The 26,325-nt window shown below is 51.4% G+C and overlaps 2 protein-coding genes, 1 long non-coding RNA gene and 1 other non-coding gene across 9 annotated transcripts; 2 read left to right on the forward strand and 2 right to left on the reverse strand.

The window, feature by feature from the left end:
* Positions 1-144: 144 nt before the first annotated feature.
* THAP8 (THAP domain containing 8) lies at positions 145-12,285 on the forward strand. Of its 3 annotated transcripts, XM_059904713.1 has the most exons (5): positions 383-458; positions 1,189-1,315; positions 9,392-9,584; positions 9,747-10,139; positions 11,697-12,285. In XM_059904713.1, exons 3-5 carry the CDS (start codon positions 9,438-9,440, stop codon positions 11,835-11,837), a joined length of 681 nt encoding a protein of 226 aa, XP_059760696.1. In that variant the 5' UTR covers positions 383-458; positions 1,189-1,315; positions 9,392-9,437; the 3' UTR covers positions 11,838-12,285. The 3 variants fall into 3 exon arrangements, with proteins under 3 accessions (XP_059760694.1, XP_059760695.1, XP_059760696.1); XM_059904711.1 differs by lacking the exon at positions 1,189-1,315 and having other exon boundaries at positions 145-458; XM_059904712.1 differs by lacking the exon at positions 1,189-1,315 and having other exon boundaries at positions 145-444.
* A 744-nt stretch (positions 12,286-13,029) lies between these two features.
* Positions 13,030-25,954, forward strand: CLIP3 (CAP-Gly domain containing linker protein 3). 2 transcript variants are annotated; one of them, XM_059904478.1, is made up of 14 exons: positions 13,033-13,944; positions 14,261-14,484; positions 17,501-17,640; positions 17,726-17,819; positions 18,006-18,167; positions 18,556-18,674; positions 19,184-19,420; positions 21,718-21,853; positions 22,003-22,131; positions 22,772-22,915; positions 22,983-23,106; positions 23,314-23,378; positions 23,758-23,830; positions 24,416-25,954. In XM_059904478.1, the coding sequence occupies exons 2-14, from the start codon at positions 14,319-14,321 to the stop codon at positions 24,468-24,470; spliced, it is 1,644 nt and encodes a 547-aa protein (XP_059760461.1). In that variant the 5' UTR covers positions 13,033-13,944; positions 14,261-14,318; the 3' UTR covers positions 24,471-25,954. The 2 variants fall into 2 exon arrangements, with proteins under 2 accessions (XP_059760460.1, XP_059760461.1); XM_059904477.1 differs by lacking the exon at positions 24,416-25,954 and having other exon boundaries at positions 13,030-13,944; positions 23,758-24,000.
* On the reverse strand, positions 16,390-16,462 carry TRNAR-CCU (transfer RNA arginine (anticodon CCU)). The gene has a single exon. It is a non-coding gene; the product is annotated as a tRNA-Arg (tRNA).
* LOC132353345 (uncharacterized) lies at positions 20,072-26,143 on the reverse strand. Of its 3 annotated transcripts, none has more exons than XR_009499013.1 (5): positions 26,058-26,143; positions 24,261-24,483; positions 23,777-23,928; positions 22,048-22,146; positions 20,072-21,790 (listed from the first exon to the last, which is right to left on the reverse strand). It is a non-coding gene; the product is annotated as an uncharacterized LOC132353345 (long non-coding RNA). The 3 variants fall into 3 exon arrangements; XR_009499012.1 differs by having other exon boundaries at positions 24,159-24,483; XR_009499014.1 differs by lacking the exon at positions 22,048-22,146 and having other exon boundaries at positions 24,159-24,483.
* Positions 26,144-26,325: the final 182 nt, after the last annotated feature.

Genomic DNA, 26,325 nt, shown 5'->3' on the forward strand with positions numbered 1-26,325 from the left:
TGCCCCCCACCCCCACCCATGGGCGAATATGCGCGCAGTGGCAGTCGCCCGGATGTAAGCGTAGGGTGGAGCCGAAAAAAGACTGAAGAGTTGGCGCAGACTCAGAAACGCCTTGACGCCATCTCTCCCCCATCATGTGAGGGAGGCTAAGAGCCGGCTTTGCGCAGACATTCTCGCTTTTCTCCATTTGCCACGTGATGAGGGCGTAGCTGTGGTAACGCGGCCCGGCGCGCAGTACGCGGGCACGTGACGAGGCCCTAGGGGCCCTTACGTCAGGCACGCTGCAAGCGCGCGGGCTGGGCGGGGTTCGGCGGCGCCCGGTGAGGACCAAAGTGCGTCTGCAGGCCGGGCAAAACCCAGTTGGGTTGGACAGCCATGCCCAAGTACTGCCGGGCTCCGAACTGCTCCAACAATGCGGGCCAACTGGGCGCGGACAACCGCCCGGTGAGCTTCTACAAGTGAGCGCAAGCGAGGGGCGGGGCTTGCAGGGAGGCGGGGCCCTGTGGGGGCGGGCCCGAGGATAAATGCAGCAGTGCGGGGGACCTAGTCCAGCTTGGGTGTGTCTGGAAGCCGGGTTAGCAGGCTGAAGAGACCGTATTCCCGGTGTTTCACTAACAGTAGACACCGCACATGTAAAGGTGCAGATGTGTGAAACAGCAGGGGTAGACGATTAACTGCAGGTAGTGAACGGGGCGAGCGGAGGAATGGGAGGGCTGTGTAGACAGAAGTGAGGTTGGTCCAGGCTCAGAAAGAGCCTACAATTTCCCACTCGCCATCCCCATGGATTTGAGGCATCTCAAACTCAAAACATCCGAAACCAAGCTCCTGATTTTGTCTCTCCTAAAACCTCCCATAGCCTTTCTTATCCTAGTTAATAGCTTTGCATCCTTACCGTCTTTCAGGCTAGAAACCCTTAGAGTCATCTTTACTTCTCTTTTCTCACACTTGAGAAAGTAAAAATTAGCTTGAACTGTAAAACAAAAAAAACCCCAATAACAACAAAAGACCTGCTTTCTTATTTATTTGGCTGGAATGACAGACACGGGAAAAGCTAGCTGAAGAGTTAATAGGAAAAAAATTTTCTATATTTTTCTCAGGGATGTGCTGCAGATGTAAAGTGACAAAACTCCCTTTCTTTTGAGTGACTGCTGCTTTCTTACTTGGAAGCTTTGTTCTCTAAAATCGTAGGCCATCACAAACTGCTGTTTGAAATTACATCAGTAAGAATGAAACATCTTACTTAAGGTTTGGAGAAGTTGAGTCACTTTGACACAGAGAAGCAACCTTGATTTACAATCCAGGTGCAGAGCTTCAGGTAAGGGGTTTCTGGACACAGTATTCCACATCTATCCAAACTTTATTGCTTCCAAGGAGACAGACCCTGGGCCCACTTTGTAATCCAGGTCTGATATTGATCCCTTTACACACATTTCTGCTTTGCTTTGAGCCTATCCAAACACTGTTTCACTTACCTTTCACCTAAATTTCACCCATTCACCAAACCCAAATAATAATTATTTTCCTCTGTTTGATGAAACTCCCCACAGTATCTCTGGTGTACAGTCCCCTTATTACCGTGGTAAATAAACCTGACTTCCCTAGACTACAGGTTTGTCCCTGGTGGCCTTAGTCTAAGTGGGCCAGGACACATTCCGCATCCAGTCCATTAGCAAATCCTGCTGGCTCTCCCTTTAAAGTCTATCAAGAATTTACCACTTCTAACCCCCTTCCTTGCCCTCACCCTGGTGTTGGCCACTGTCACCTCCCAACTGCATGACTGCACTATTTTAGTAGTCTCTCCATTTGTCAACCTGCTCCCACAGTCTGATCAGGGCTCAGATCCCCTCCCCAGCTCCCACCTGATTCTGTAAAGACAAGAAGATGAGGCTGGAGCAGGCAGAGAACAGGCCTACAAAGCCCCACAGGAGCTGGATCCCCACTCTCTGTCTGACCTCATCTCCTCCCTCCTGCCCCTTACTTTGCTCCAGTGTCACTGGCTTATTCCATGTTCCTCTAGCATGCCAGGCACATTGTTGCCCCAGGGCCTTCCCCTGTTCTGAACAGCCTGTGCTGTTCCCTCTGCTTGGAAAGATCTTCCCTTTATGACCACCACTCTGTAAAATGATAACCGTCTCCCAGTACATACATATTCTCCCTATTTGCCTCCTGCTTTATTTTTCCCTTTAACATTTACCACTTTCTGGCATACCACATATTTGATATATTCATTTATTGGCTCCTCCACTAGAACGTCAGCTCCATGAAGGCAGGGATTTTTTTCTGTCTCATACCCTGTTGTGTCCCCACCATCTAGAACAGCGCCTGGCACATAGTGGGTGCTCAGTAAATATTTGTTGGATGAATTCGATGAATGCATTTCAGATGGGCTCCTCAGGAAACTCAGAATGCCATGTCCCAGCTATCCCTTGAGGGACCCTGGTTCAGGGTAGGAGGAGGGCAGAGGAGTCTTTGAACCTAAATCAGTATGTCCAGACTTGCTTTTTAAAATATATCACTCTGACATCGTTTATTAAGTCAGCAACTCCGAGTGTCTCCTGTAGTAAGTAAGCTCCTGCTGGACACAAAGGACCCTGACAGATCTTGTTCCTGCCCTGACGGAGCTCATGGATAGGTGCGGGGTCAATCATTGAAGAACTGAGGACACAACTTGATCCTTTCTTTTCTTCAGCACCACTGCCCCCAATCTAGTCCATTAATCCATCCTTTGACTCTACCCTCCAAAACAGTCCCATCCTGCAGCAATCACAACAAAAGCCCTAACTCCTTGGCAATACAGTTATAAATGCAAAGGGAAGAATCCTCACTAAACTATCAGGAAATAAGGAAAGAAAGAAAACCCACCACATTCCTAGTCTGACCACTTCTGATCACCTCTGCTGTCACAGCGTAGCCCAGGCTGCCATTATTTCTTTCTTGCTTTTTTTAATATTTCTTTCTTTCTTTCTTTCTTCTTTCTTTCTTTCTTTATTTTGGCTGTGCTGGGTCTTAGTTGCGGCATGCGGGATATTTAGTTGTGGCATGTGGGATCTTTAGTTGTGGCACGTGGACTTCTTAGTTGCAGCATGTGGACTTCCTAATTGTGGCATGCGAACTCTTAGTTGTGGCATGCACGTGGGATCTAGTTCCCTGACCAGGGATCGAACCCGGGCCCCCTGTATTGGGAGTGCAGAGTCTTACCCGTTGGACCACCAGGGAAGTCCCCATCATTTCTTAATGAGACTCTGTGATAGATGCTTGCTGGTCTCCCTACTTCTACGCTTGCTTCCCTTAACAGCGATAACAATAATAACTTGCTTAAAGAGCACTTACTGTATACCAGGTACTGTTCTAAGTGCTTCACACATAATAATAAGGAGAACAGTGAGAACTGTGCATAGCAGCCAGGCGACCGTATAAAAATCAGTTCATGTCTATGTTGTTTAAATCCCACCAATGGCTGCCAGGCTGTTCCTCACACAGGCTGACCCATGCCCACCTCAAGGCCCATCCCTGAGTCACTCTTGAAGAAGCCATTTAGCTAAGAGTTTGGTGAGGAGCAGTCTCCGAAAGAGATTCAAGAGAGGGCAGGGATGCTAGGAAGGAACAAGGTGAAACACTGAGGGAAGTGGCTGCTAGGAAGTAACTCGAAATTCCTGCCTGGGTGCAAAAGGAAACATTCATTAGTTGTGATTTAGGCCCTTTCAGGAACAAATGACAGTCATCTCTCATGGCAGGGGGAGGTGTCTAACAGGTGGGAATTGCATCTGTCTGGCAGTAACAAAGTCCTGAAATAATAGTGGCTTTACCAAATTATGGGGTCTATAGGAATCAGCGTGGTTAGGTTATGCTACAGTGACAAACTCACAGAATCTCAGTGGCTTACCACAACAAAGGTTTATTCCTCACTCACACTAATGTCCTTTTGTGGCCCTTCTCTACTGTATCTTAATTGGGGATTCAGGCTGAAGGAGCCTCCCCTACCTGGAATATTGGTGGTCTTGTGGGAGGGGGAAAAGAGAAAGTGGGGAGAATCACCCAATGGCTACTGGTAAATTGTATATTTAGAAGTGGCCCATATCGCTTTTACTTCTTTGGCCACAGCAAGTCTATGGCAAGCGTCAGGTCAGTAGAGTGGAAGTGTGTATCTTCGTGTGGGGAAGGGCAGCAAATGTTTTGAACAATAATACAGTCTACCGCAAGGTTTATTTTTCTCTCACATGAAACAAGTACAGAGGTTGGCAGATGAGCACTGGTGTGGCAGTTCCACAATCATCAGGGATGAGGGTCCCATCTTTCATATCCATCCAGTGGCTGCCAAGTACCTCAGCCATCATGCCCAACCATTTCTGGAGGGAGAAAAGAGAAGGGACGAAGAGCAAAAGAGACACAACTCTAAACTAAGCTGGTCTGCTTTACAAAGCCTTCTCAGAAATCCCACCCAATGGTAGGTTCTTCATCATTGGTCACCCCCCCAACTGCAAAGGAGCCTGGGAAGTGTAGTCTTTTGCTGGGCAGTTAACCACCCTGAAGACATTTTGAGTTATGTTAGTAAGGAAGAAAAGAAGAACTCCTAGCAGTGCTGTAGATAGAATGGCCAACAAGACTAAAATATTCTATAAAAAAAGGAGGGGCTTCCCTGGTGGCGCAGTGGTTGAGAATCTGCCTGCCAATGCAGGGGACACGGGTTCGAGCCCTGGTCTGGGAAGATCCCACATGCCACGGAGCAACTAGGCCCGTGAGCCACAATTACTGAGCCTGCGCGTCTGGAGCCTGTGCTCCGCAACAAGGGAGGCCGCGATAATGAGAGGCCCGCGCACCGCGATGAAGAGTGGCCCCCGCTTGCCGCAACTAGAGAAAGCCCTCGCACAGAAACGAAGACCCAACACAGCCATAAAAAAAAAAAAAAAAAAAAAAAAAAAAAGGAGGACACTGGCTGTGCACTTAAGGTAGAATCTTAGAGAGGGACATTTCCTATCATAAATGTTGCCATCTAGAGGAACAAAAGAGAATAAAAACAAGACCAAATTAGGAAGAGGTTTTCTATGATATTACTTTCCTCCTTTGCCCCTTGAGCTGCTTCTGATTCCATTTGAGAACCCTCTCACATTTAAGGTACCATCCTAGATGTCTCACCCAACATGAAAGTATTGGCCAGAACTTAGTTACATGGCCCACCTACTGCAAAGGAACCTGGGAGACAGTCGTCTAACAGGGCACATTATGGCCTGAAAAAAGTTGGAGTTGGTTAATAAGGAAGAAGAAGAGAGTGGACGTGGAGTAATCAGTTGGCAGTCTCTGCCCAGGAGTAGGTGGGAAGTGCTGGTACAAGGGATTTCATGTTCGTGTCCAGGCAGAAGGAGGCTGGTGAGAACATTTGGATCTCAGATTGAGGCTGAAGGAACTGCAGCAGCCAGAGTTTCTGGCTCTGTGCCCTTGGGTTCTGCTCTTTGGATGCCACGCTCTCCTCTGAGTCAGCCCTTCTGTCCTCATTCACCAGCTATCCCCCACTTCCCTCTCTGTCTGCCTTTTGCCTGAGAAGCCTTCCTTTGCTCCCCACCAACAACCTCTGTCCATCCCATCCACCTCCTCCCCACTGGTGGCCTCTTTACTTTCTTATGTGTGTTTCCCAGTGTTTCTTTATGCAAATGCAAGCAAGTCTAAACATATGTTCTTGTTTCCCCCTTTATTACTTTGTTAGTTTCCTATGACTGCTGTTACAAACTGCTGGTGGCTTAAAACAATAGGAATTATTCTCTCACAATCCAGATCGATTTTACTGGGCCCAAAATCAAGGTGTCAGCAGGGCTGCATTCCCCAGGAGGCTCTAGGAGAAAATCTGTTCCTTGCATCTTCCAGTTTCTGGTGTCCGCAGGCATTCCTTGGCTTTTGGCCACATCACTCCAATCTCTGCCTCTATCGTCACATTGCGTCTCCTCTTTTATCTGTGGTAGTATGTTCTCCTGCTTCCCTCTTATAAGAATACTTGCAACTGCATTTAGGGCCAACCCGGATGATGTAGGATAATTTTCCCCATCTCAAGATCCTTAACTTAATCACATCTTTTGTCATGAAATGCAATATTCACAGGCTCCGGGGATTAGGACATGGATGTCTTTTGGGGGACCGTTATTCAGGCTGCCACAATGACTAAAAGCTGATATACTCTATTTGGAACCTTGCTTTTTTCACATAATATATGCCTGACAATAGCATGTCATTTCATACAGTGCCTTCAACCTATTTTAGAGCTGTGTGGTATTCTTTTGTGTGCGTATGCCGGAGTTTATTTGTCCTGTCTCCTATGGATGGGATTGTCCCCCACTCTCTAACACTCCTTACTCTTCCTTTTTAACAAAGAGAGAGCAGGCCTTATAGCCCTCAGCAAGTAAAGATATCAGGTGTTTTTATGGTTAACTCCTATTTATGGAATTGATACTGGTTTTCCATTTTCAATTGTGGTTTAAGTTTCTCTTTTAGGTATCTTCGTTTAATAAGTTGGTCAATTTTAAGAAAAATATTAAGTAAATAACGTCACAGATATGGAAGACATTGTGAAGGTGGGATGTGGATGAATGACTGTATTAGTTATCTAATGCTCCATAACAAACTATCCCAACATTTAGCAGCTTAAAATAAACCTTTAATGTCTCACAGTTTCTGGCAGCTCCCATAGAACAAACTGGCCGGAACTTAATCATTTGGCCACCTCTAGCTGCAAATGAAGCTGGGAAATGAGGTCTTTATTGTGGACAGTCTTGAGCCCAGGTCTAAATAGAAAGTGTATTGCTATAAAAGAGGGCAAAAAGAGACGGTGGGGACAGTGGCACCAGTTAACGGGTGGCACTACTTCTAATGGACACAGAAGTAGTTGGGCGCCTGTAGAGGGTGCCTTATCAGATAACCCCTATCCACTCCCACTGGGAAAGCTTTTATTTAATTCATTTAAAAAAAACAACTTTAAAATTAAAAAAAATTTTAATTGTGGTAAAATACACATAACATAAAATCTCCCCTTAACCATTTTTAAATTCAGTAGTGTTAAGCATGTTCACGTTGTTGAGCAACCAATCTCCAGAACTTTTTCTTTCTTTTTTTAAAAAGTTTATTTATTTATTTTTGGCTGTATTGGGTCTTCGTTGCCGTGCGCGGGATTTCTCTAGCTGCGGTGAGTGGGGGCTACTCTTCGTTGCGGTGTGTGGGCCTCTCATTGCAGTGGCTTCTCCTGTTGCAGAGCACGGGCTCTAGGCACGTGGGCTTCAGTAGTTGTAGCACGCAGGCTCAGTAGGTGTGGCTCGTGGGCTCTAGAGTGCAGGCTCAGTAGCTGTGGCGCACGCGCTTAGTTGCTCCGTGGCATGTGGGATCTTCCCGGACCAGGGATCGAACCCATGTCCCCTGGATCTGTAGGCAGATTCTTAACCACTGCACCACCAGGGAAGTCCCTCCAGAACTTCTTCATCTTGCCAAACTGAAACTCTATGCCCATTGAACAAGAACTCCCAATTTCCCTCCCCCTCCCCCCTAGCCCCTGGCAACCACCATTCTACTTTCTGTTTCTCTGAATTTGACTACTTTAGATACCCCATATAAGTGGAATCATACAGTATTTGGGTTTTTTGTGACTGGTTTATTTCACTTACCGTAATGTACTCAAGATTCATGTTATAGTATGTGTCAGAATTTCTTTCCTTTTTAAGGCTGAATAATATTTCATTGTATGTATATACCACCTTTTGCTAATCCATTCATTTGTTGATGGACCCTTGGGTTTCTTCCCGCTTTTGGCTATTGTAAATAATGCTATTATGCACGTGAGTATGCGCATTGTAAATAATGCTATTATGCACGTGAGTATGCGCATATCTCTTCGAGACTCTGCTTTCAATTTTTAGGGGGTCTGTATCCAGAAGAGGGATTGTTGGGTCATATGGTAATTCTATTTTCAATTTTTTGAGGAACAGCCATACTATTCATAGAGACTGCTCCATTTTACATTCCCACCAACAGTGCACAGGGTTCCAGTTTCTGCTCGTCCTTGCCAACACTTGTTATTTTGTGTTTGTTTGTTTGTTTTTGTATAGTAGTCATTCTAATGGTTATGAGGTGATATCTTGTGGGGTTTTTTTTTATAAATTTATTTACTTTATTTATTTATTTTTGGCTGTGTTGGGTCTTCGTTTCTGTGCGCAGGCTTTCTCTAGTTGCGGTGAGCGGGGACTACTCTTCATCGCGGTGCGCGGGCTTCTCATTGTCGTGGCCTCTCATTGTGGAGCACAGGCTCTACATGCGCAGGCTCAGTAGTTGTGGCCCACGGGCTTAGTTGCTCCGCGGCATGTGGGATCTTCCCAGACCAGGGCTCGAACCTGTGTCCTCTGCATTGGCAGGCAGATTCTTAACCACTGCGCCACCAGGGAAGCCCAATCTTGTGGTTTTGATTGGCATTTTCCTAATGATAAATGATGTTGAGCATCTTTTCATATGCTGGTTGGCCATTTGTATCTTCTTTGGAGAAATGTCTATTCAAGTCCTTTGCCCATTTTTTAGTCGGGTTATTTGTTGTTGTTGTTAAGTTGTTTAAAAACTTTTTAACATGTTTTCAAGCATACACAAAAAATAGAGTTGTTTAAATGAATCCTCATGTATCTATCACTCAGTTGTACCAGTTGTCAACATTTTGCTAATGTTTTTCATCCACCTTCCTCCCATGTACATCTTTAATGCAGTATTTTAAAGTAAATTCCAGACATTAGGTCTTTTATCTATAAATACTTCAGAATATTTTTCCAACAGATGACTATTTTAGAAGGTTAAACCAATATAATTATCACACCTAGCAAAATTAACTTCTTACAATTATCTAATACCCAATTCATGTTCAGTTTCCCCCAGTTGTATTAAAATGTCTTTTTACAGAATGGTTTGTTGCAGAGAAAGTCCACATCTGCCTTTGGACTGATGTTTCTTAAATCTCTTTTAATCTATAATCCCACCCCTACCCCCATGAATATGGGATCTCCCACATTCTAGATTTGTCCGATTTTGTAAACTGCCTCCTGAGATTCATATGGAGGAACAGACTTGGGGGGAAGGGAGAGTGACAGTGGGCAAAGAGACCAGGGAGGAGACTGTTGCAGAAACCCAGCCAGGGGAGGCTGGAAGCTGGAGGCTGGATAGGAGGGTCAATGGAGGTGGGAGAGGTGGGCTGATGCTGGGTGTTTAAAAGGTGGAGCCTGAAGAACTGGATGTGAGTAGGAGGTTGAGAGCCTGGTTGGGAGGCAGGGCCAGATTCTGGCCCGGGGGAGGCAGAGGTCTGGAGCTCAGGGACCTCTGGGTGTGCGTATCCTCAGGGAGGGGTGGGGTTGGACCTGATCTCGCTGACCCCGCCCCCCGGCAGGTTCCCCCTGAAGGATGGCCCCCGGCTGCAGGCCTGGCTGAGGCACATGGGGCGCGAGCACTGGGTGCCTAGCTGCCACCAGCACCTGTGCAGCGAGCACTTCGCCCCCTCTTGCTTCCAGTGGCGCTGGGGCGTGCGCTACCTGCGGCCGGATGCTGTGCCCTCCATCTTCTCCCGAGCGCCGCCCGCCAAGGTGAGCTCAGGAGAGTCCCATGGCTGGAGTCTGATCCCCCGCCCTCCCCTCTGAGGGAGGTCCCTCCTGCAGGCTGACTCTCAGCCCTCCACTCCTGAGGAATTTTCCCTTGGAGTCCGGCCCTGATGTCCTCCATCCCCCATCCCTTGCCTTGTCTTCCAGAGGCAGACGAATTCCCGAAGCACCGAGAAACCAGTCGTGCCTCCGCCTCCGCAGGAGGCCACGTCCCTGTCCCCTGGCCCAGCCGTCCCGGCCCCTGGCCCCGTACAGCTTGTGGTGCTGGGACCAGCATCCGGGGGTCCCGAAGCCCCAGCCACAGTGTTCCTGACTCCCCTGCCGCTTCCGCCGGTTCCCACGGGGCCGCGCCCTGGAGTGTCGGCCCAGCACCCCCGGCCCGGGCTGGGCGCGGCGCTGGGAGCGCTGCAGCGGCGGGTGCGGAGGCTCCAGCGGCGCCACGAGCGGCACCAGGCGCGGCTGCGGGCTCTGGAACAGCTGGCGAAGCAGCTGCGCGTGGAGAGCCTGCTGGCGCCGGCGCACCGGGGCCGGCTGCGCGCGGTGAGTGCCCTGCCCGGCCCACACAGTTGGTGTGCTTTCGGCTAAACTAGAGTCCAGAGTTGAAAGTCAGAACATTTCACCCGTGTTTCCAAATTTCTGGCTTGAAAAAAAATCAGTCTGGCAATGCCAAGCAACTATCGGTGGGAGCTGAGTAGTGGCTGCTCCATTTAATAATATTATAATATTTAAGCAGCCCTTACTCTCTTCTAGACACAGAGTTAATAACTTATTGAAAACTCACTATGACCTTGATATTGAAACTGCTCTTGTCCCCATTTTCCATATGAAAAAACTGAAGCACAGAGTGGTCCAGTAACTTGCCCAAAGCCAGGCAGTCAGTAAGTTGCAGAGCCAGGATTCAGACCCAGGTGTCTGGCCCCAGAGGAGGCCTGTGCTCTGTGGGAGAGCTCCCTGCCTGGCCCCTATAGAGCTTGAGTTTGCAACTCTATACTAGAGTCTCCCAGGCCCTATCTAAGGCCCTTTTGCCCCTACGTTTTACTGCTGAGTATTTTCTGGCGTGGGGAGTGGAGGGGATCATGTCTTTTTTTTTCGGCCACGCCACGTGGCTTGTGAGGTCTTAGTTCCCCGAGCAGGGATCGAATCCGTGCCCCCTGCAGTGGAAGCACAGAGTCCTAACCACTGCACCACCAAGGAATTCCCGAGGGGATCATGTCTTTAAAAATCAAAATTTGACCAGGCCTTTTTCCTGCTTAAAACCCCAGGGTCAAGCTTGAGGTCCCAGGACCCTTGTTCCTGCCTGGACAAGGGAGGTGGGAGGGGGTTTCAGAAAGCCCCTGAGGTACCTCTGTAGCTAAGGTGTCTCAACCTGACAGCCAGTGGGTTGGGCCTGGCCCACAGATATTATTCTTTTGGCCTCAGTAATGCTGTAAAATATTTTCTGGTCTTTCCTGAAGGCTCAGCAGATCTAGCAGCACTGGGTTCACATCCCCAGATAGTAGCAGTCAGCTAGAGCTGCAGTGGCTGTCCCCGGAGGCTTTATGTTTGAGACTGTGGCCTGAACCATGCTGGAGCACAAGAGGGACATACGGGGGGTTGGGTGGGGGGGCAAGGACATAACTCAGACTCAGGCCTGGGGCTCTTCATGGAGCCTGCCAGGGCCCTTGGGCTGACAGTGTCTCTCTCTGCCTCCCCTGCCCCCATTCCATCCCTGCCTCTCAATCTCTTCCTCTTTCTCCCACATTCATCTTTGTCTTTCTGCCCCCTATGTCTCTGTCATCCCATCTATCTCCCCACTTCCCGTGTCTCTCTTCATCTGCATCTTTATCCCCCGTATCCATGTCCCTGTCTCCCTGCCCCTACATTTCTCCCACCCCCCATATGTCTCTCCATGTCTCTCTTCCCCCACATCTCTCTCCTCACATCTCTCTCTGCCCGTATCTCTCTCTGTCTCCTGACACCCCCCTCCCACCTCCACCTCCCTGTTCCTCACCATTTCTCCCACTGCCCCCACTTTTTCCTTCCCTCCTTCCCTCCCCTCACTCCCCTCATTCCCCTGTGTCCTCCATCTCTACTACTTCCTTGCCTGGGACGGCCCAGCTCCCTGGACCTGAGGAATCCCAAGCCTTCACCATCATCTGTGGAGGGCCTGACATAGATGTGGTCCTTGCCCAAGGTCCTGCACCTCCTACCCTGGACGCCAAGCCTGAGCTCCTGGACACTCAGACTCCCAGTGCATAAGGACCAGGACAGATGATAGAAGACACAGGAAGAGAGACGCATCAAATGTGGGCTTGGCCCAGCCCCATGACCCATGCCTGGGGCATAGCAGTGGCTCCCTCAAGGGCCTGGCTCCCACCACCTCCTCCTAGGGACCCCTTGAACCTTAGGGCTGACCTGGGCCCAAGACCCCTGTCAGCAGTGATTACCCTGGGAACCAGGTCCCGACCCCACCTTCAATCTTTGCGGTCAGTAAAACATCCTCAGAGCAGAGCAAGGGTTGTTTGTTTGGAGAGAGTTGTACCTGGTTCTGAAGAGCCCCTCATACCCTTTGCCAAGCCTGGTGCCAAGCTGGGGATACAGCAGTGAACACAGCTGACAAAAGTCCTGTCCTCGTGGTGCTCACTTTCTGCTTGAGCAGAAGATGAACTAGTAAACTAATAAACAGTATAATTTCAGGTTGTGATAAGTGTCAAAAAGACTGAATGAAAATGTAATGGGCTGGGTGGGAGGGAGGACTCTCTAAGGAGACAATGTTTGAGCAGACACCTGATGATGAGAAGGAGCTGGCCTGGAAGGCACGTGGACGTTCCAGGGAGAAGAACAGCCCCTGCACATGCCCTACCATCTAAGGTATAAGCCGGAGGAAGACAGTGTTGCTATGGCGAACACTGAAGCAGGGAAGGGAGTGAGTGTTTGTGTGTGAGGAGGGTGGGGGTGGGACGCAATGTTAGAGCAGAAAAGGTCTCATTGGAAAGGTACCAAATAAGCGAAAGCCTAAAGGAGAGGAGTAAGGGAACCAGGTATCTGGGGAAAGAGCATTCCAGGCAGAAGGAAAGCCAGTGCAGAGGTCCTGGGGTGAGGAGGAACAAGGAGGCCAGGATGGTTAGAGTGGAGTGACCGAGGGGGAGAGTGAGAGGAGGTGAGATTGGAGAGATGACAGGGAAGTTCACACAGGGACTTGTGGGTTGTGGTTGAGACATTGGCTGTTACCTGCAGTGAGGTGCAGCAAGCAGATGCCTTTAGGAAGGTCCTGATGTGATAGGTGTTAATAGGTCCCTCTGGCATATTGGGGTGTGGGGGGGAGCTGCCATAGTCCAGGTGGGAGAGGATGAAGGATGGACCAGGATGAGGGCCTGGGACTGGGGTCAGGGATGAAATTCTGGAAATATCTTGAATGGAGCTACTGGGCCTGCACATTAGAAGGATGAGAGGTGGAAGGCGAAGTCAGCCAGCCCTGTTCAGGCTGGGATGATTGTGGACAGTGCAGGCCACAGCCAGTCAGGTGTGACAGCCCAGCCAGGATGATGGAGCCAGGAAGGCCTCATCCCTGGGCTGGCTCCTGGAGGCCTTTCTGGGGGAGGAGTCCATTGGCGGCAGATCTATCCCCTAGACACTGCCAAAGCCATGTAGCACGGTGATTAAAAGCCCAGACTCTATAGCCCGGCCACTGGGATTCAAGTCTTAGCTCCATTACCTATTTGCTGTATGCCCTTGGGTAAATGGCTTAACTTCTCTGGGTAAGTGCTGTGTGAGCACTATGTGATAACGACAATGACAGTGATTATAGGAGTCTCCACAAAATCATCCCTCTGAGACATCCCTTGTCTAGGGCGGACATGGAGTAGAGGTCAGGTCTGATATGTCAGAGAGAGAAAACACCCACCACTACCACACATCGAGACCCCTGCCCAAACTGGTCTGGTTTGCAGTCCTTCGGAAAGGCACTATCACAGCGGGATGGACAATAAGAGCTGTGCCCGTTTTCCCATCCCTCTCTTTTTGCCCTTGTCCCTGCTTCATCTCTCTCCTGTCTCCATGCCTCACAGCCTTCTTCGTGGCCATTTCTTCTTCTCCCTATCCTCGGTGTCTATACCCTTCCCACCGCTGCCTCCAGCCTTTTCATCAATGCAAGCAGCCTCGCAGTGTCTCCGCCCCCGCGCCTGGTTGGGGGTGACAGCGCATGCGCCATCAGCGCCCCTCCCTCTCCGCCCCCATCCCCCGTCGGCGTCCGGGCCTCGTCCCCTTCTCTCTGTCTCCTTCTCCCCCATCACTTCCCCAGACACTGACACCCCATTACTCCAGTTTCCCCGGTTTCAGCTTTGGTCTCCAGCCCCAGCCACCCGAGGTAAGATGGGTAGAGGGGAGGCCCGCGGAGAAGGGGAGGGGCAAAGCATCCTGCATCCTGAGATAAACAAACCGGGGGAGGGGGCGGCCTAGACTGAGGGCCCTGACGCGGGAGGAGAAGAATGGGGGACTGGCCTGGGGGAAGTGGTAGGCGCTGGGCTCACAAACCAGCGTCCTCTGATGGGTGACTGGCGTCCCTATGATTGCCCAAAATCCAGAGCTGGGGGCGTGGGAGCCAACCGGAGGCCGGGGAGCGTCTGGGGGGCTGAGATTCCGGAGACTGTGGGGCACCCTCTCTAGCTGACCTCTGCCCCCAGGATTTGCCTGAAGGCCACCCCGAACTCTGCACCTGCCCCCTGAGGGCCACCAAGGACCATGACTAAGACAGATCCCGCCCCGATGGCCCCGCCGCTCAGGGCGGAGGGAGAAGAGGAGGAGGAGGAGGATGAGCCTGTCCCAGAGCCCCCCAGCCCCACCCAGGAGCGCCGGCAGAAGCCTGTTGTGCACCCCTCGGCACCTGCCCCCCTCCCCAAGGACTACGGTAACCACCCTCCCCACTCTGCAATATGGCCTGGAGCCTTGGGTGGCCAGGGAGGTTTGGCTGAACTCTGCTGGTGGAGATGGTGGGAGGATTCTGGAGGATTTGAAGGTGTTCTGGAGGAGTCCTGGCCCTTGGATTCCACCCCCCCTTCATTAATTCATTCACCCATTGGAGAATGGAATTGGGATAATCATAATATTTAATTCATGACACATCATTCAGTCATTTAGTCATTAAACAAGCATTTTTGGAAAGCCTGCTATGGACCTAGGAACTGGGGGCACAGCATGGAGCAAGACAGATCTCGTCTTTGCCTAAGAGAACTCACAGGCCTCAATGACAACCACACAAATAAGTATAAAAATATAAGTACATAATTACAAGACATGATGAGAATTGTGTTTGCTAAGAACCGAATTCTGTAAGAGCTTTTTAAGATATGCTTTCCCTGAGGAAATAACATTTGAGGGAGACCCAAGGATGAATTGAGGGTTAACAAGGGAAAAGATCAGGGGAAGGGGGTCCTAGGCAAGGTAACCGCAGGAGTAAAGGCTCTGAGGTAGGAAGATGTGGAGCTGAGAGGGTGGCCTCTTGGAGAAACGGGAAGTGTCTACTCATTCACCAAGCAGTATTTATCCATCACCACTACTCTGTGACAAGCCTTGTGCTAGGAGATGGAGATTTAATGGTGAGCAATCCAGGCATGATCCCTGCTCTCAGAAGAGAAGGCAAGACTAAGCAAGTAACAGGTATATAAATCGGATAAGTTCAGATTAGAGTGAATGCTATGAAAGAAATAAAAGATGGAGATATAATAGAGAATGGCTAGGGGGCAGCACCTTGAGACAGAGTGGTCAGGGTGGGTCTTCTGACGAGGTGGCATTTAGGCTGAGACCCAGAGCATGAGGAGGAATCAGCCATAGGAGAGCTGGAGAAAGAGTGTTCCAGGCTGTAAGCAGCAAGTGCAAAAACCCTGAGGCAGGACTGAGCTTGGAGCAGAAGGAAAATCCCGGTGTTGCTGTTAGGGAGTGATTGGAGTTGAGATGAGAGGTTGGCAATGGCTAGATCTGGAAGGGCCTTAAAGGCTACTGTGACAACTCTGGATATATTCTAAGTGTGATGGCGGGGGAGAGCAGTCTGGGGGGAGGGCAGGTCTGATTTATATTTTTAAAAGCTCCCTCTGGCTACTGGGTGGAGAGGGTGGAGCTCAGCCAGAATTAGATATAGGAGGAGGCTTTTAGAAGATGTTGGCTGGGAATCCCCAGCAGCTGTAAGTTCGGAGATGAGGTTCCAAGTTCAGAGAGTAGGCGTCATCAGGATAGGGCAGGAGGGGTGGCGTCTGTGGACATGTCACACACTAGAGGTGGGTCAGAGAGGCCATAAGTTGCCTTCAGTCTGGTAGAAAAATAAGAACGTTATCTGGGTCTCTAGGGCCGGGTATCCACCCTGGGAAACTGGAAAATCTCCACTGGAAATGTGGCTGGATGTGGCTGGGGCCTGTGGCCTGCTGGGAAGTCAAAGAGTCTAGGGTATCAGCACCCCCATCCCCAGGAATCCTGCTTGTAGAACAAGGAGGGTTTGGTCACAGAATATGAAGGAATCTGAAAATGTGGTCTAGGACAGAGAGAGGGCTAAGGTGGACTCCAAGAGGAACTCGTGTATTTATTAAATTTGTACATTAATTCAGCTAGACTGACAGAGCGCCTCCTGCATGGATAAGGGAGTGAACAAGGCAGCCTGGAAACGTCCTAGTGAGGGGGACGAGCAAGAAAGGAAGAGAATGAGGAAGAAGAGAAAGAGAGGAAAAGAGGGAGGGAGGAAGGAGTAAACAAGTAATGTTAAGTAGTGATTTTTTTCTTATTTTTTTTTCTTTTGGCCACGCCATGTGGCATGTGGGGATCTTAGTTCCCTGACCAGGGATCGAACCCGGGCCCCCTGCACAGGAAGCGCAGTGTCTTAACCGCTAGACCACCAGGGAAGTCCCTAAGTAGTGATATTTTTAAAGAAATGAAAAAGGGCAAGAGATAAAGAAGGGCAGAAGTGCTGATTTAGCCAGGGTGGTCTGGGGAGGCCTCTCTGAAGCCTTAGGAAGATCTCAGGGAAGACGGGCCCAGGCAAGAAAAACAGCAAGCACAAAGCCCCGAGAGAGGAATTTGCCTGGCGAGTTGGAAGGACAGAAGGAGGTCAGTGTGGCTGGAGGGGAATGAGTGAGGGGGAGAGGGCGGAGAACAGACGAGGCCAGTTTGTGCAGGGCCTGTGGGCCAGGGTGAGGATTTGGGTCTGTACTCTGAGTGTGATGGGAGCCAGGGCAGGCTTGGCCAAGGAGAGCTGTGCTGTGACTGGGGTTTTAAAAAGAACACACAGGCTGCTTCCGGGAGACACCTTCTATGCGGTACTTCCCAGGGCTCTGTGTCATCTGGTCATTCATTTGCTCATCCATTCAACACGCACTGGGCTCTTGCCTTGTGCCAGCGCTGTGCTGGGTGCTGACGTTACTACAGGGCAACACTCTAAAGGGGGGAGATGGAAGTTCCTCTGGGCACACCCTGGCTGGCCACAGGTTGGATCCTGCCCATGGATCCATCTTATGTGCACTGCACAGTAATTGAAATTTGGGGAGATTTTTCTTAAAAACCGTGATCTCTGGCTTTCTAATTTCCTTTACCCTGGAGATTTGGCTAAACCATGCCCTGACAGGGCAACATGCGCTAGAGCAGTAGCAGCCCCCTTGGGCATGCAGACTCCTTACCACACTCTTGTTTCATGGGGTGGAGTTTGCTGCTATATGATCTTCCAATTTTTCAAGATACACCAGGCATCCACATTTTTATGTGAAACCTCCTGATTTTGAAACCTCACTCTGGCCACACAGAAAATGCCTGTGGCCCATGTGCCACCAGTTTGAGACTCTGCATTAGAAGGTTTTAAAGGTCTAGAGCTCCACTGCCTTAGGATGGAAGGAAGGGGGTCAGTCCACAGCTTGCCTGGGGTGACCTTGGACCTCTCACCACCCTAGCCTTCACCTTCTTCGACCCCAACGACCCTGCCTGCCAGGAGATTCTGTTTGACCCGCAGACCACCATCCCTGAGCTGTTCGCCATTGTGCGCCAGTGGGTGCCCCAAGTCCAGCACAAGATTGATGTCATTGGCAATGAGGTGAGAGCGCTGGGGAAGCGAGGGGGGAGAGGAAGGGGTTCCTCATGTGTTTGGGTAACCCTCCCTGGTCCCCTGGTACTCCCAGATTCTGCGTCGAGGCTGCCATGTGAATGATCGTGATGGGCTGACCGACATGACACTGCTCCATTATGCGTGCAAGGCGGGGGCCCACGGAGTCGGTGAGGGTCCAAACCCCCAAACCTAACTCCCACGCCCAACACGCTCAGAACCCCGGCCCTCAGACCTCCATCCTGGACCCACAGCCTAAGATCCCAAAGTGCAGTCCCTGAAGCCCTGGGCCTTCCCCATGCCCTGGGCCCACACTCTGGAGGAGGGGACCCAAGCTGACCTGGGCTGTCGCGCAGGGGACCCCGCGGCGGCTGTACGCCTCTCGCAGCAGCTGCTGGCACTGGGCGCAGACGTGACCCTGCGCAGCCGCTGGACCAACATGAACGCGCTTCACTACGCGGCCTATTTTGACGTGCCGGATCTCGTGCGCGTGCTACTGAAGGGTGCACGGCCCCGAGGTGAGGAGGAGGGGCCGGGCTGGGAGGGGCAGGACCTAGGCGAGGAAGGAGGGCTGGAAGCAGAAGGAGGGTACCCAGGTGTGGGGGGAGGAGACAAGTGAGAAGGCGGGGAAGGCGACTGATGGGGCCTGGCATGGGAGGCCAGGGTGGGAGGCGGGAGGCGTGAGGCGCGAGGTGCGGGAGAAGGAGTTCAGGGGTCCAAAACGTCAGGGCCTGGCGGGAGCTGGTTGGGAGGGGTGTGGCCGAGGAGGGGCGGGGCTCTGCGTCAGAGGCTGCGGGAGGCCCCGGGGCCTGCGGGTTAAGAGATGGAGGAAGAGGCTGGAAGGCAGCGGGAGGGCTGGGGTGCTGAGGGCGCTCACCCGGAACCCTCCTCTCACACACTTCCCAGTGGTGAACTCCACGTGCAGTGACTTCAACCATGGCTCAGCCCTGCACATCGCTGCCTCCAATCTGTGCCTGGGCGCGGCCAAATGTTTGCTGGAACACGGCGCCAACCCGGCGCTTCGGGTACTGCCACCCTGGCCCAGTCCTGTTATCTTCCTTCTCCTTCCTCCCCAACCGCTTTCTGGCCAGCAGGCCTCTGCAGAGGATGGGAGCGGGGGAGGGGGCGGAGCAGGACCACTTGAGTTTCTTGAAACTCTCATTCCCCATTGGCCCAGTTGGACCCTTAACCCGGTACCACAGGAGCCCATTTTCAGTGTTTGTCCTTCACATGGCCCCATTCCGGGCTTGGGGTCTTGGCCCTGAAGGCATGACCTACAGCACTGAAGTGGGACCTTCATTCCCTATTGGCTCCATACTTGACATCCCCAGGCTGAGGTCTCAGGGGTGGACTTCCCTGGGGACCGTGGTCTGTACCTTAATGCCCCACCCCTTCCCATTTCCAAGTTGGCCCAGGGTATGACCTACTCCCACCTCTGCCTCACCTCCTCCCGGGGTCTCTGGGGGCATGGGCTCAGTGGGAGTGCAGCCTATGCCGCTGAGTCTTTGCTCCCTCTCTTCCTGTTGGCCCCCAGAACCGAAAGGGACAGGTGCCAGCGGAGGTGGTCCCAGACCCCATGGACATGTCCCTGGACAAGGCAGAGGCGGCGCTGGTGGCCAAGGAGCTGCGGACGCTACTGGAGGAGGCTGTGCCCCTCTCCTGCGCCCTCCCCAAGGTCACGCTACCCAACTATGACAACGTCCCAGGCAATCTCATGCTCAGTGCACTGGGCCTGCGCCTGGGAGACCGCGTGCTACTGGATGGCCAGAAGGTCAGGGACTGGAGCAGGGAAGGGAGGGCAGGACTCAGCCCTCATCCCTCAGAGCTGGGTCTTTGGGCAGAGTGCAGACTCTCCCCTTTGCCTGCCCACCCTCGCAGTCATGCACACAGTATTCATTTCGTCTAACAGTTGTTCTGTGAGTGCCTCCTTTGTGCCCCACCCAAGCTGAGCTCTCAGACCAAGGGGGAAGGCAGATCCATCTCCTGACAGTGACAACCCGGAGCCGTCGTGGCTCATGAGGAAGCACATGCAGAGTGATCAGCGCAACTCTGCCCCCTTTGGGTCCCCCTGGGCCTTGTGGTTCCCATCCAGGGGCCACTTGTGTTCCCAGAGTGATCAATACTTTGCTCACTTGAAAATGCTGAGGAGTGAGCCAGGAGAAGAGAGGGAGAAGGGGGCCTTAGGGAGGGGGAGCAGGTATAAAGTCCCAGAGGACAGAGAGAATCTTCATGCATCCAAGCATTCCAAGTTTGATTCATTTACCTGGTGTCCCTCAGGCTCCATGCTGGACCCAGCCTGTCCTTGGGGATAAAGGCCTGTGTTAGCCCCAGCCCTGCTCTCATAGAACTCCATTTCTATTGAGGAAGAGACAGTCAATAAAGTATACCCATAGTTAAGATAATTTCCAGTAGCAACAAAGGCTTTGAAAACCATTAAATGCTTGGATTTAATAAATTGGCCCTGGCTGAGGGCCGAGGTGGTTTTAGCTAAGGTCTTCTGAGAAGGCTTCTCTGAGGAGGTGATATCTGAGCTGAGATGGGAAGGAGCTCACCTTGCAAAAATATGGAGACAGAGGAGACCGCAGGTACAAAGTCCTAGAGGAGGGGAGGGGTAGTGTGACTGGAGGGGAGTTATCTAGGGAGGGTGAAGTGGAGATGTTAGCAGGGGCTGGATCTCACCAGGCCTGCAGGCCACTGGAGTGAATTTGAATTTTGTTTCTTTGTACAGTGAGAAGCCATAAAAGTCACATTTTGTTTCGTAATCAGGAGTTTTGCATGCATCAGCCCCATCTGGAAAGTTTCTGTACATGATCTAATCAAATCAGTGTGACAGTTTTGAAAGCAGGATGGGTTGATTCTCTCCATTTTACAATATAGAAGACTGTAAGAAGCCCAAGAGGTGAAACTCTTTGTCTGAAGACATGTAATAACAATCTCTGCCTGTAGAGAAGCAGCATAGCACAGTGGTTATAAACTCAGGCTCAGGGATTTGCTCAGGCAGATCTCAGCTTTGCCACTTACCAGCTGTGGGGCCAGTGATTTCACCTCTCTGGGCATCAGTTTCTTCATCTGTAAAATGGAGCTGATAGTACCCATTTGAGGGGGGTTGTTTGAGGTTTATTTTATTTTGTTTTTTTAAATTAATTTTTATTGGCATATAGTTGATTTACAATGTTGTGTTAGTTTCTGCTGAACAGCAAAGTGAATCAGTTATGTATATACATATATCCACTCTCTTTTTAGATTATTTTCGAGGTTTAAATTAGTTAAAATGTGTTAAAGCCCTTAGAATAGGGCTTGGCTCTTTGTGTGCCAGGCACTGTTCTGATCCCCACACCAACTCTCCAAAGTAGGCACTATTATTTAGCCCATTTTATAGATAAGGAACTGAGGCTTAGAGCAGTGAAGAAGCCTCACACCAATGATAATAACCACACTCACTGCAGCTAAGCAACTTCACATATATTAAAAATGTTTCCACCACATAACCAGCCTCTGAGGTGGATTGTTATCCCCATTTTCCAAATGAAACCGAGGCCCCGTGAGGTCCCTTTACCAAAGTTACAGGATAATAATAGTCAACACTTACTGATCCCTTTCTCAGCACCAGGCCCTGTTCTGAGGGCTTTTATGTCTCTATAGCATTCATGTCCAATAGACCTTTCTGTGAGATTGGAAATGTTCTGTGTCTGTGTAGTCCAGTGAAGTAGCCATTAGCCACATGTGGCTATTAAGCACTTGAAATGTGGCTAGTGTGATTGGAGAAATGATATTTTAATTTAATTTTAGTTAATTTAAATTGTCATATGTGGCTAGTGGCCATTTACTGCATCGGACAGCGCAGCTCTGTAACAATCCTGTAAGGTGGGTGAGATTTCTGTTCCCATTTCGCAGATGAGGACGTTGAGGCACAGTACAGTTAAGTTATACAACCAGTGAATGGTGATGTCCAAGCTGAGATTTAAGCCTGGGGCTCCCTCATCCATCCCACCATGCTGCCTGTGTGCCGGTGATCTTATCATGGCCTCTCAAGGTGCACCCAAGCCATATCCTCCCTTGTTTCCTCAGACGGGCACGCTACGGTTCTGCGGGACCACGGAGTTCGCCAGCGGCCAGTGGGTGGGCGTGGAACTGGATGAACCTGAGGGCAAGAATGATGGCAGTGTTGGGGGTGTCCGGTACTTCATCTGCCCTCCCAAGCAGGGTCAGTCCCACTGGGGCCCAGAAGGATGGTGGTGGGGTCCACTCAGTAGTTCTGATGCTGCTGCTGAGTGCTGGGGTTGGGAGGTGATGGGGGGGGGGGTCAGAGGGCAGAGGCTTGGACAACTCCCAGCCCAGACTCTGTCCCCCCAGGTCTCTTTGCCTCTGTGTCCAAGATCTCCAAGGCAGTGGACGCACCTCCCTCATCCGTCACCTCCACACCTCGGACTCCCCGGATGGACTTCTCCCGTGTCACTGGCAAAGGCCGCAGGGAACACAAAGGTCAGAGGGGGAGCCCTAGGAGTGACGAGAGCCATTCTTGAGGATGTTCTGTGGGTAGTCCAGCTTCTGTGACTCAGTTTCTCCTCAGGCTCAAACTCCCATTTTAGAGGATGACCTCTGAGTTCCTGACTTTTGTGCCTCAGTTTCTCCTTTGACTCAGTACTGGTCCCACCCAGTTCTTGCAAGGACCTGTGTTTTCCCTGCCCCCTATGACTTAGTTTCCCCTTAGACCCAAAGGTTTTCTCCCAGTTTTAGGGAAGAATCTACAGGGTTCCTGGCTTTAGTGACTTGATTTATCCTCAGACCTAACTCCCCCCTTCATTTTAAAAGGACAGTTTCTGGGTTTCTGACTTCTGAGACTCAGTTTTTCCCTTGGCCCAAATATCCTCAACTTTGAGAAAGAGTTTTGAGGTTCTCTAGGTTCTTGACTTAGTTGTCCCTCAGGCCCAAAGCCCCCACCCTCAGTTCTCTGGCAGCTGGGATTGTTTCCTTTCAAGCCCACCCCCCAGCCCCATTTCAGAGGAAGGCTCGTCTCGTTTGAGCCAGGACAGTTTCTACCTTGTGGCTTTCTGGGTGACACGGGGCCCCCAGGGCTGGCATCTGGAGGCCTCACCCTCACCCCTTGTCCCCTCCCCGCCAGGTAAGAAGAAGCCCCCATCATCCCCGTCTCTGGGCAGCCTGCAGCAGCGTGAAGGAGCTAAGGCTGAGGTTGGAGACCAAGTCCTCGTCGCAGGCCAGAAGCAAGGGATCGTGCGTTTCTATGGGAAGACAGACTTTGCCCCAGGTGAGGATAGCTATCTGGGCTGGGGGCAGGCAGGGCCTTGAGGCATCCTGACACTCTCCTGTTGCAGGTTACTGGTACGGCATAGAGCTAGACCAGCCCACCGGCAAGCATGATGGCTCTGTCTTTGGTGTCCGGTACTTCACCTGCCCCCAACGGCATGGAGTCTTTGCACCAGCATCTCGAATTCAGAGGTGAGCCCAAACTCTGGTCACAACTCAGGGCACCACCCAGAATCCTGATCCCCCGCTTGGATGTCTCCTCCTCTGGGACCAGGAGGACAGTGTGGATATCCACCCCCATACCCTAGCTCTTTCGTCGTAGGCCCCCAGGGGCTCTGCTCCTGGTCAGACCCTGGCCTCTTGTGGCTCTGACTCCTCCCACTCCTCGTGTCTCCCCAGGATTGGTGGATCCACTGACCCCCCTGGGGATAATGTTGGAGCCAAAAAAGTACATCAAGTGACAAGTGAGTTGGGGGCTGGCTGTGGGAGGAGTGTGGATTTGGGGATAGGAGGAAAGGTCTTGGGTCCTCAGGTATATGCTGGTGACAGAATCTCCAGTATTTAACTGGGGACACAGGGTCCAGGAAATGATGAGACAGGATCCCAAAAAGGATGGGCGCTATAGGGATGGGGATGTTAACGAGAAGGCTCTGAGCAGGCACCGGGGACGTGGGTAGGTCTTGGAGGACACAGGGAATGTTATTGACAAGAGGTCTAGATGGCTATTGGGAATGGAGGATATTGGGGACGTGGATAAATATTAATGAAAAAGAGTCTGGGTGGATGTTGAGGACAGAGGTGGATCTATCTTCCCCTCACCTGAGACCTTGCCCTTCCCTTCAGTGACGCAGCCCAAACGCACCTTCACAACAGTCCGGACCCCAAAGGACATCGCATCAGAGAACTCCATCTCCAGGTACGTAGCAACCCTTGGCCCCCCTCTCCTGTGGGATATTCAGGGAGAGGCATCCACCAGGCCATTGGACACAGGGAGGCTGGAGTTCCGGGTTGGGGCTGGAAATAGAGGTTAGGAAAACGTAGGACTAGTTAGCTTACCCAGAAACAGTCTTTAGGGAGTGAGGCCCCATAGTGAATTCTGGTGACTTCAACATATATATATATATATATATATATATATATATATATATATATACACATATATTTGGCTGCGCCGGGTCTTAGTTGTGGCACACGGGATCTTCATCGCGGCATGCGGCATCTAGTTCCCTGACCAGGGATCGAACCTGGACCCCCTGTGTTGTGAGCACGGAGTCTTAACCACTGGACCGGCAGGAAAATCCCTGGTGACTTCAACTTTTAAGGGGCAGGTAAAGGAGGCAGAACACCTTCCGCTCCACGGGAGCCTGAGAGGGCACAGCTGGAGAGACAGAGGCAGAATCCAGAAAGGCCAAATCCCAGACACTTGGGGAAGAGCTGGGTGGTGACGGATCCAGATGCTCTCACATCCTGCACCAGCGTGTGACACAGTTCTCTTCCCCAGGTTGCTCTTCTGTTGCTGGTTTCCCTGGATGCTGAGGGCGGAGATGCAGTCTTAGAGGCTCTGGACATCTGAGAGAGACACAGAGCCTCCTCTAGCATCTGCTGACACAAGGAGCCCCCGAGTCACCCTGAGATAGAGATTCCCAGTAACACATCCAGAATAGAGACCCCCATTAGCCAGCCCTCGATCACTGAGGCCCCATTATTAACAGATTCCCTCATGATAACCCCCCAAATACAGACCCTATGTTACCCAGAAAGAGATTCCCTAAGTGTAGTACCTTCAGGCTAGTCCCAACCCCTCAGAGCAGACCCCCCCAATAACAGATTTCCACATCACCCCAAATGACGGTGACTTTCTCTACATAATGCTCCACAGCAGAACATTCCTGAGTCACTAGTCACTGGATCAGAACCCTTCCCTGTTAACAAAGAACCCCTCCTCCACCATCAAGTCCCCTTGAAAGAAACACCTCCAGAGCAAGAGTAACAAACCCACATTTAACATCAGTCCCCTCAAGATGTTGTGACCCCCATGGTCACCCCAAACCCCTTACACTGCAATCAGAGACTCCCTCCATTAACGAAACCCCCTGCTCTTACCCCTCAAGAAGAAACCCCCATTAACCAGCCCACTGTCACCCCCAATTTACAGATACCAAAACAGCACTGGAAGTGCTAATTACAGGACCCCCAAGTCTTCCTATCCTCTGCACCCTCCAGAAACCCCCAGTGCCTTGTACGAAGCCCACCCCATGCGGCCCACAGCACCTGTGCTGGCCAGGCTCCCAGAAAATTCTCTATTTTTAAAGTAATTATTTCCCCCTTTGGGGGGACTCCAAAATTTGGAGGTCCCATTCTGGGACTCTGAGGATCCCAAACCCCAGAGTACATGTCCTAAACTCCCCTGTGCCCCCAAGTCCTACAGCCCCTAGGAGACCCCAAAGCCCTAACTCCCAGGATCCCCAAATCATGGAATCCCCAAATCCCCAGGGAATCCCAAATTTAATAAATCCAATCCCAAGCCCCCAGGAAACCTCAATCATGGAGGTTCTTGTGCCTGGGATGGAGGAGATATGCATCCCGGGCCCCCAGAGCACCTCAAGCCCTATTCATAGGCACCAGGAAACCCCAAACAGGAATTCTCATCCCTGGAAACCAGAGGACTTCAATGCCCTGAGTCCATGGATCTCAAGACACCCAAATTCCAAGAGCACCAGCCCCAAGGGAACCCCAAATCCTCAAGCCTCCATCTCATACATGAGGGGCATCAAGGCCTTGAGGGGATCCCAAATCCTGGAGTCCCCATTTCAATCTACATTCTGGTCACAGGTCCAGAACACCAAATCTAAGTTACTGGCCCTGAAGGACCTCAGAGCACCCTGGCCAGACTAACAGCCCGACGGAGACCCTGAAGGCCCAGGGGTCCAGGGCAGACCTGGGGCCCTGAAAACCAAGGACAGCTCACGACTGCCCCTTCACTGCATGTCCCCAAACTCAGCATGACCCCTACCCCCTTCAATAAAGACGTTTCTACGGCTCTCTGTGTTGGGTCGGTGTTTAGGGAGTTACGGCCCTGCCTCTGTACCCTTGCTGGGTACAGCAATCTCGCATCCCTGCGGCTTTATATAGGATGGCCTAACCTGCGGGGAGTCCTTCCAACCACCGCGTTTTTCCTGCGGCCGCCACGGCTGCCCCTCCTTTCTGGGCTCTCCGCAGCGTGGACAGGTTCCGTTCTGGAGCTCTGATTGGTCGATGCCAGACGAAGACCCGTCTCTGAAGGGGCCCCAGTGGCTCAGAGGCCGGGAGGCACAGCCTGTCACCGAACGAGGGTGAGGGGGCGGAACAATAGTGTGTGAGAGCGCCGATTGGGTGGAAGGAGGAGCCTTAAAGCCTTTGAGAATTCCCATT

Source organism: Balaenoptera ricei, chromosome 19 (assembly GCF_028023285.1).
Source record: "Balaenoptera ricei isolate mBalRic1 chromosome 19, mBalRic1.hap2, whole genome shotgun sequence".
NCBI lineage: Eukaryota > Metazoa > Chordata > Mammalia > Artiodactyla > Balaenopteridae > Balaenoptera > Balaenoptera ricei.

Bases quoted from the DNA above. Each gene is read 5' to 3' on its own strand.
- CLIP3 (XM_059904477.1), top strand. From the start codon at position 14,319: ATGACTAAGACAGATCCCGCCCCGATGGCCCCGCCGCTCAGGGCGGAG. The intron at 14,485-17,500 runs GTAACCACCCTC...TCACCACCCTAG, and splicing joins CCCCCTCCCCAAGGACTACG to CCTTCACCTTCTTCGACCCC. The intron at 23,379-23,757 runs GTGAGTTGGGGG...CCTTCCCTTCAG, and splicing joins AAAAGTACATCAAGTGACAA to TGACGCAGCCCAAACGCACC.
- THAP8 (XM_059904711.1), top strand. From the start codon at position 376: ATGCCCAAGTACTGCCGGGCTCCGAACTGCTCCAACAATGCGGGCCAA. The intron at 459-9,391 runs GTGAGCGCAAGC...GCCCCCCGGCAG, and splicing joins CGCCCGGTGAGCTTCTACAA to GTTCCCCCTGAAGGATGGCC. The intron at 10,140-11,696 runs GTGAGTGCCCTG...GGGACGGCCCAG, and splicing joins ACCGGGGCCGGCTGCGCGCG to CTCCCTGGACCTGAGGAATC.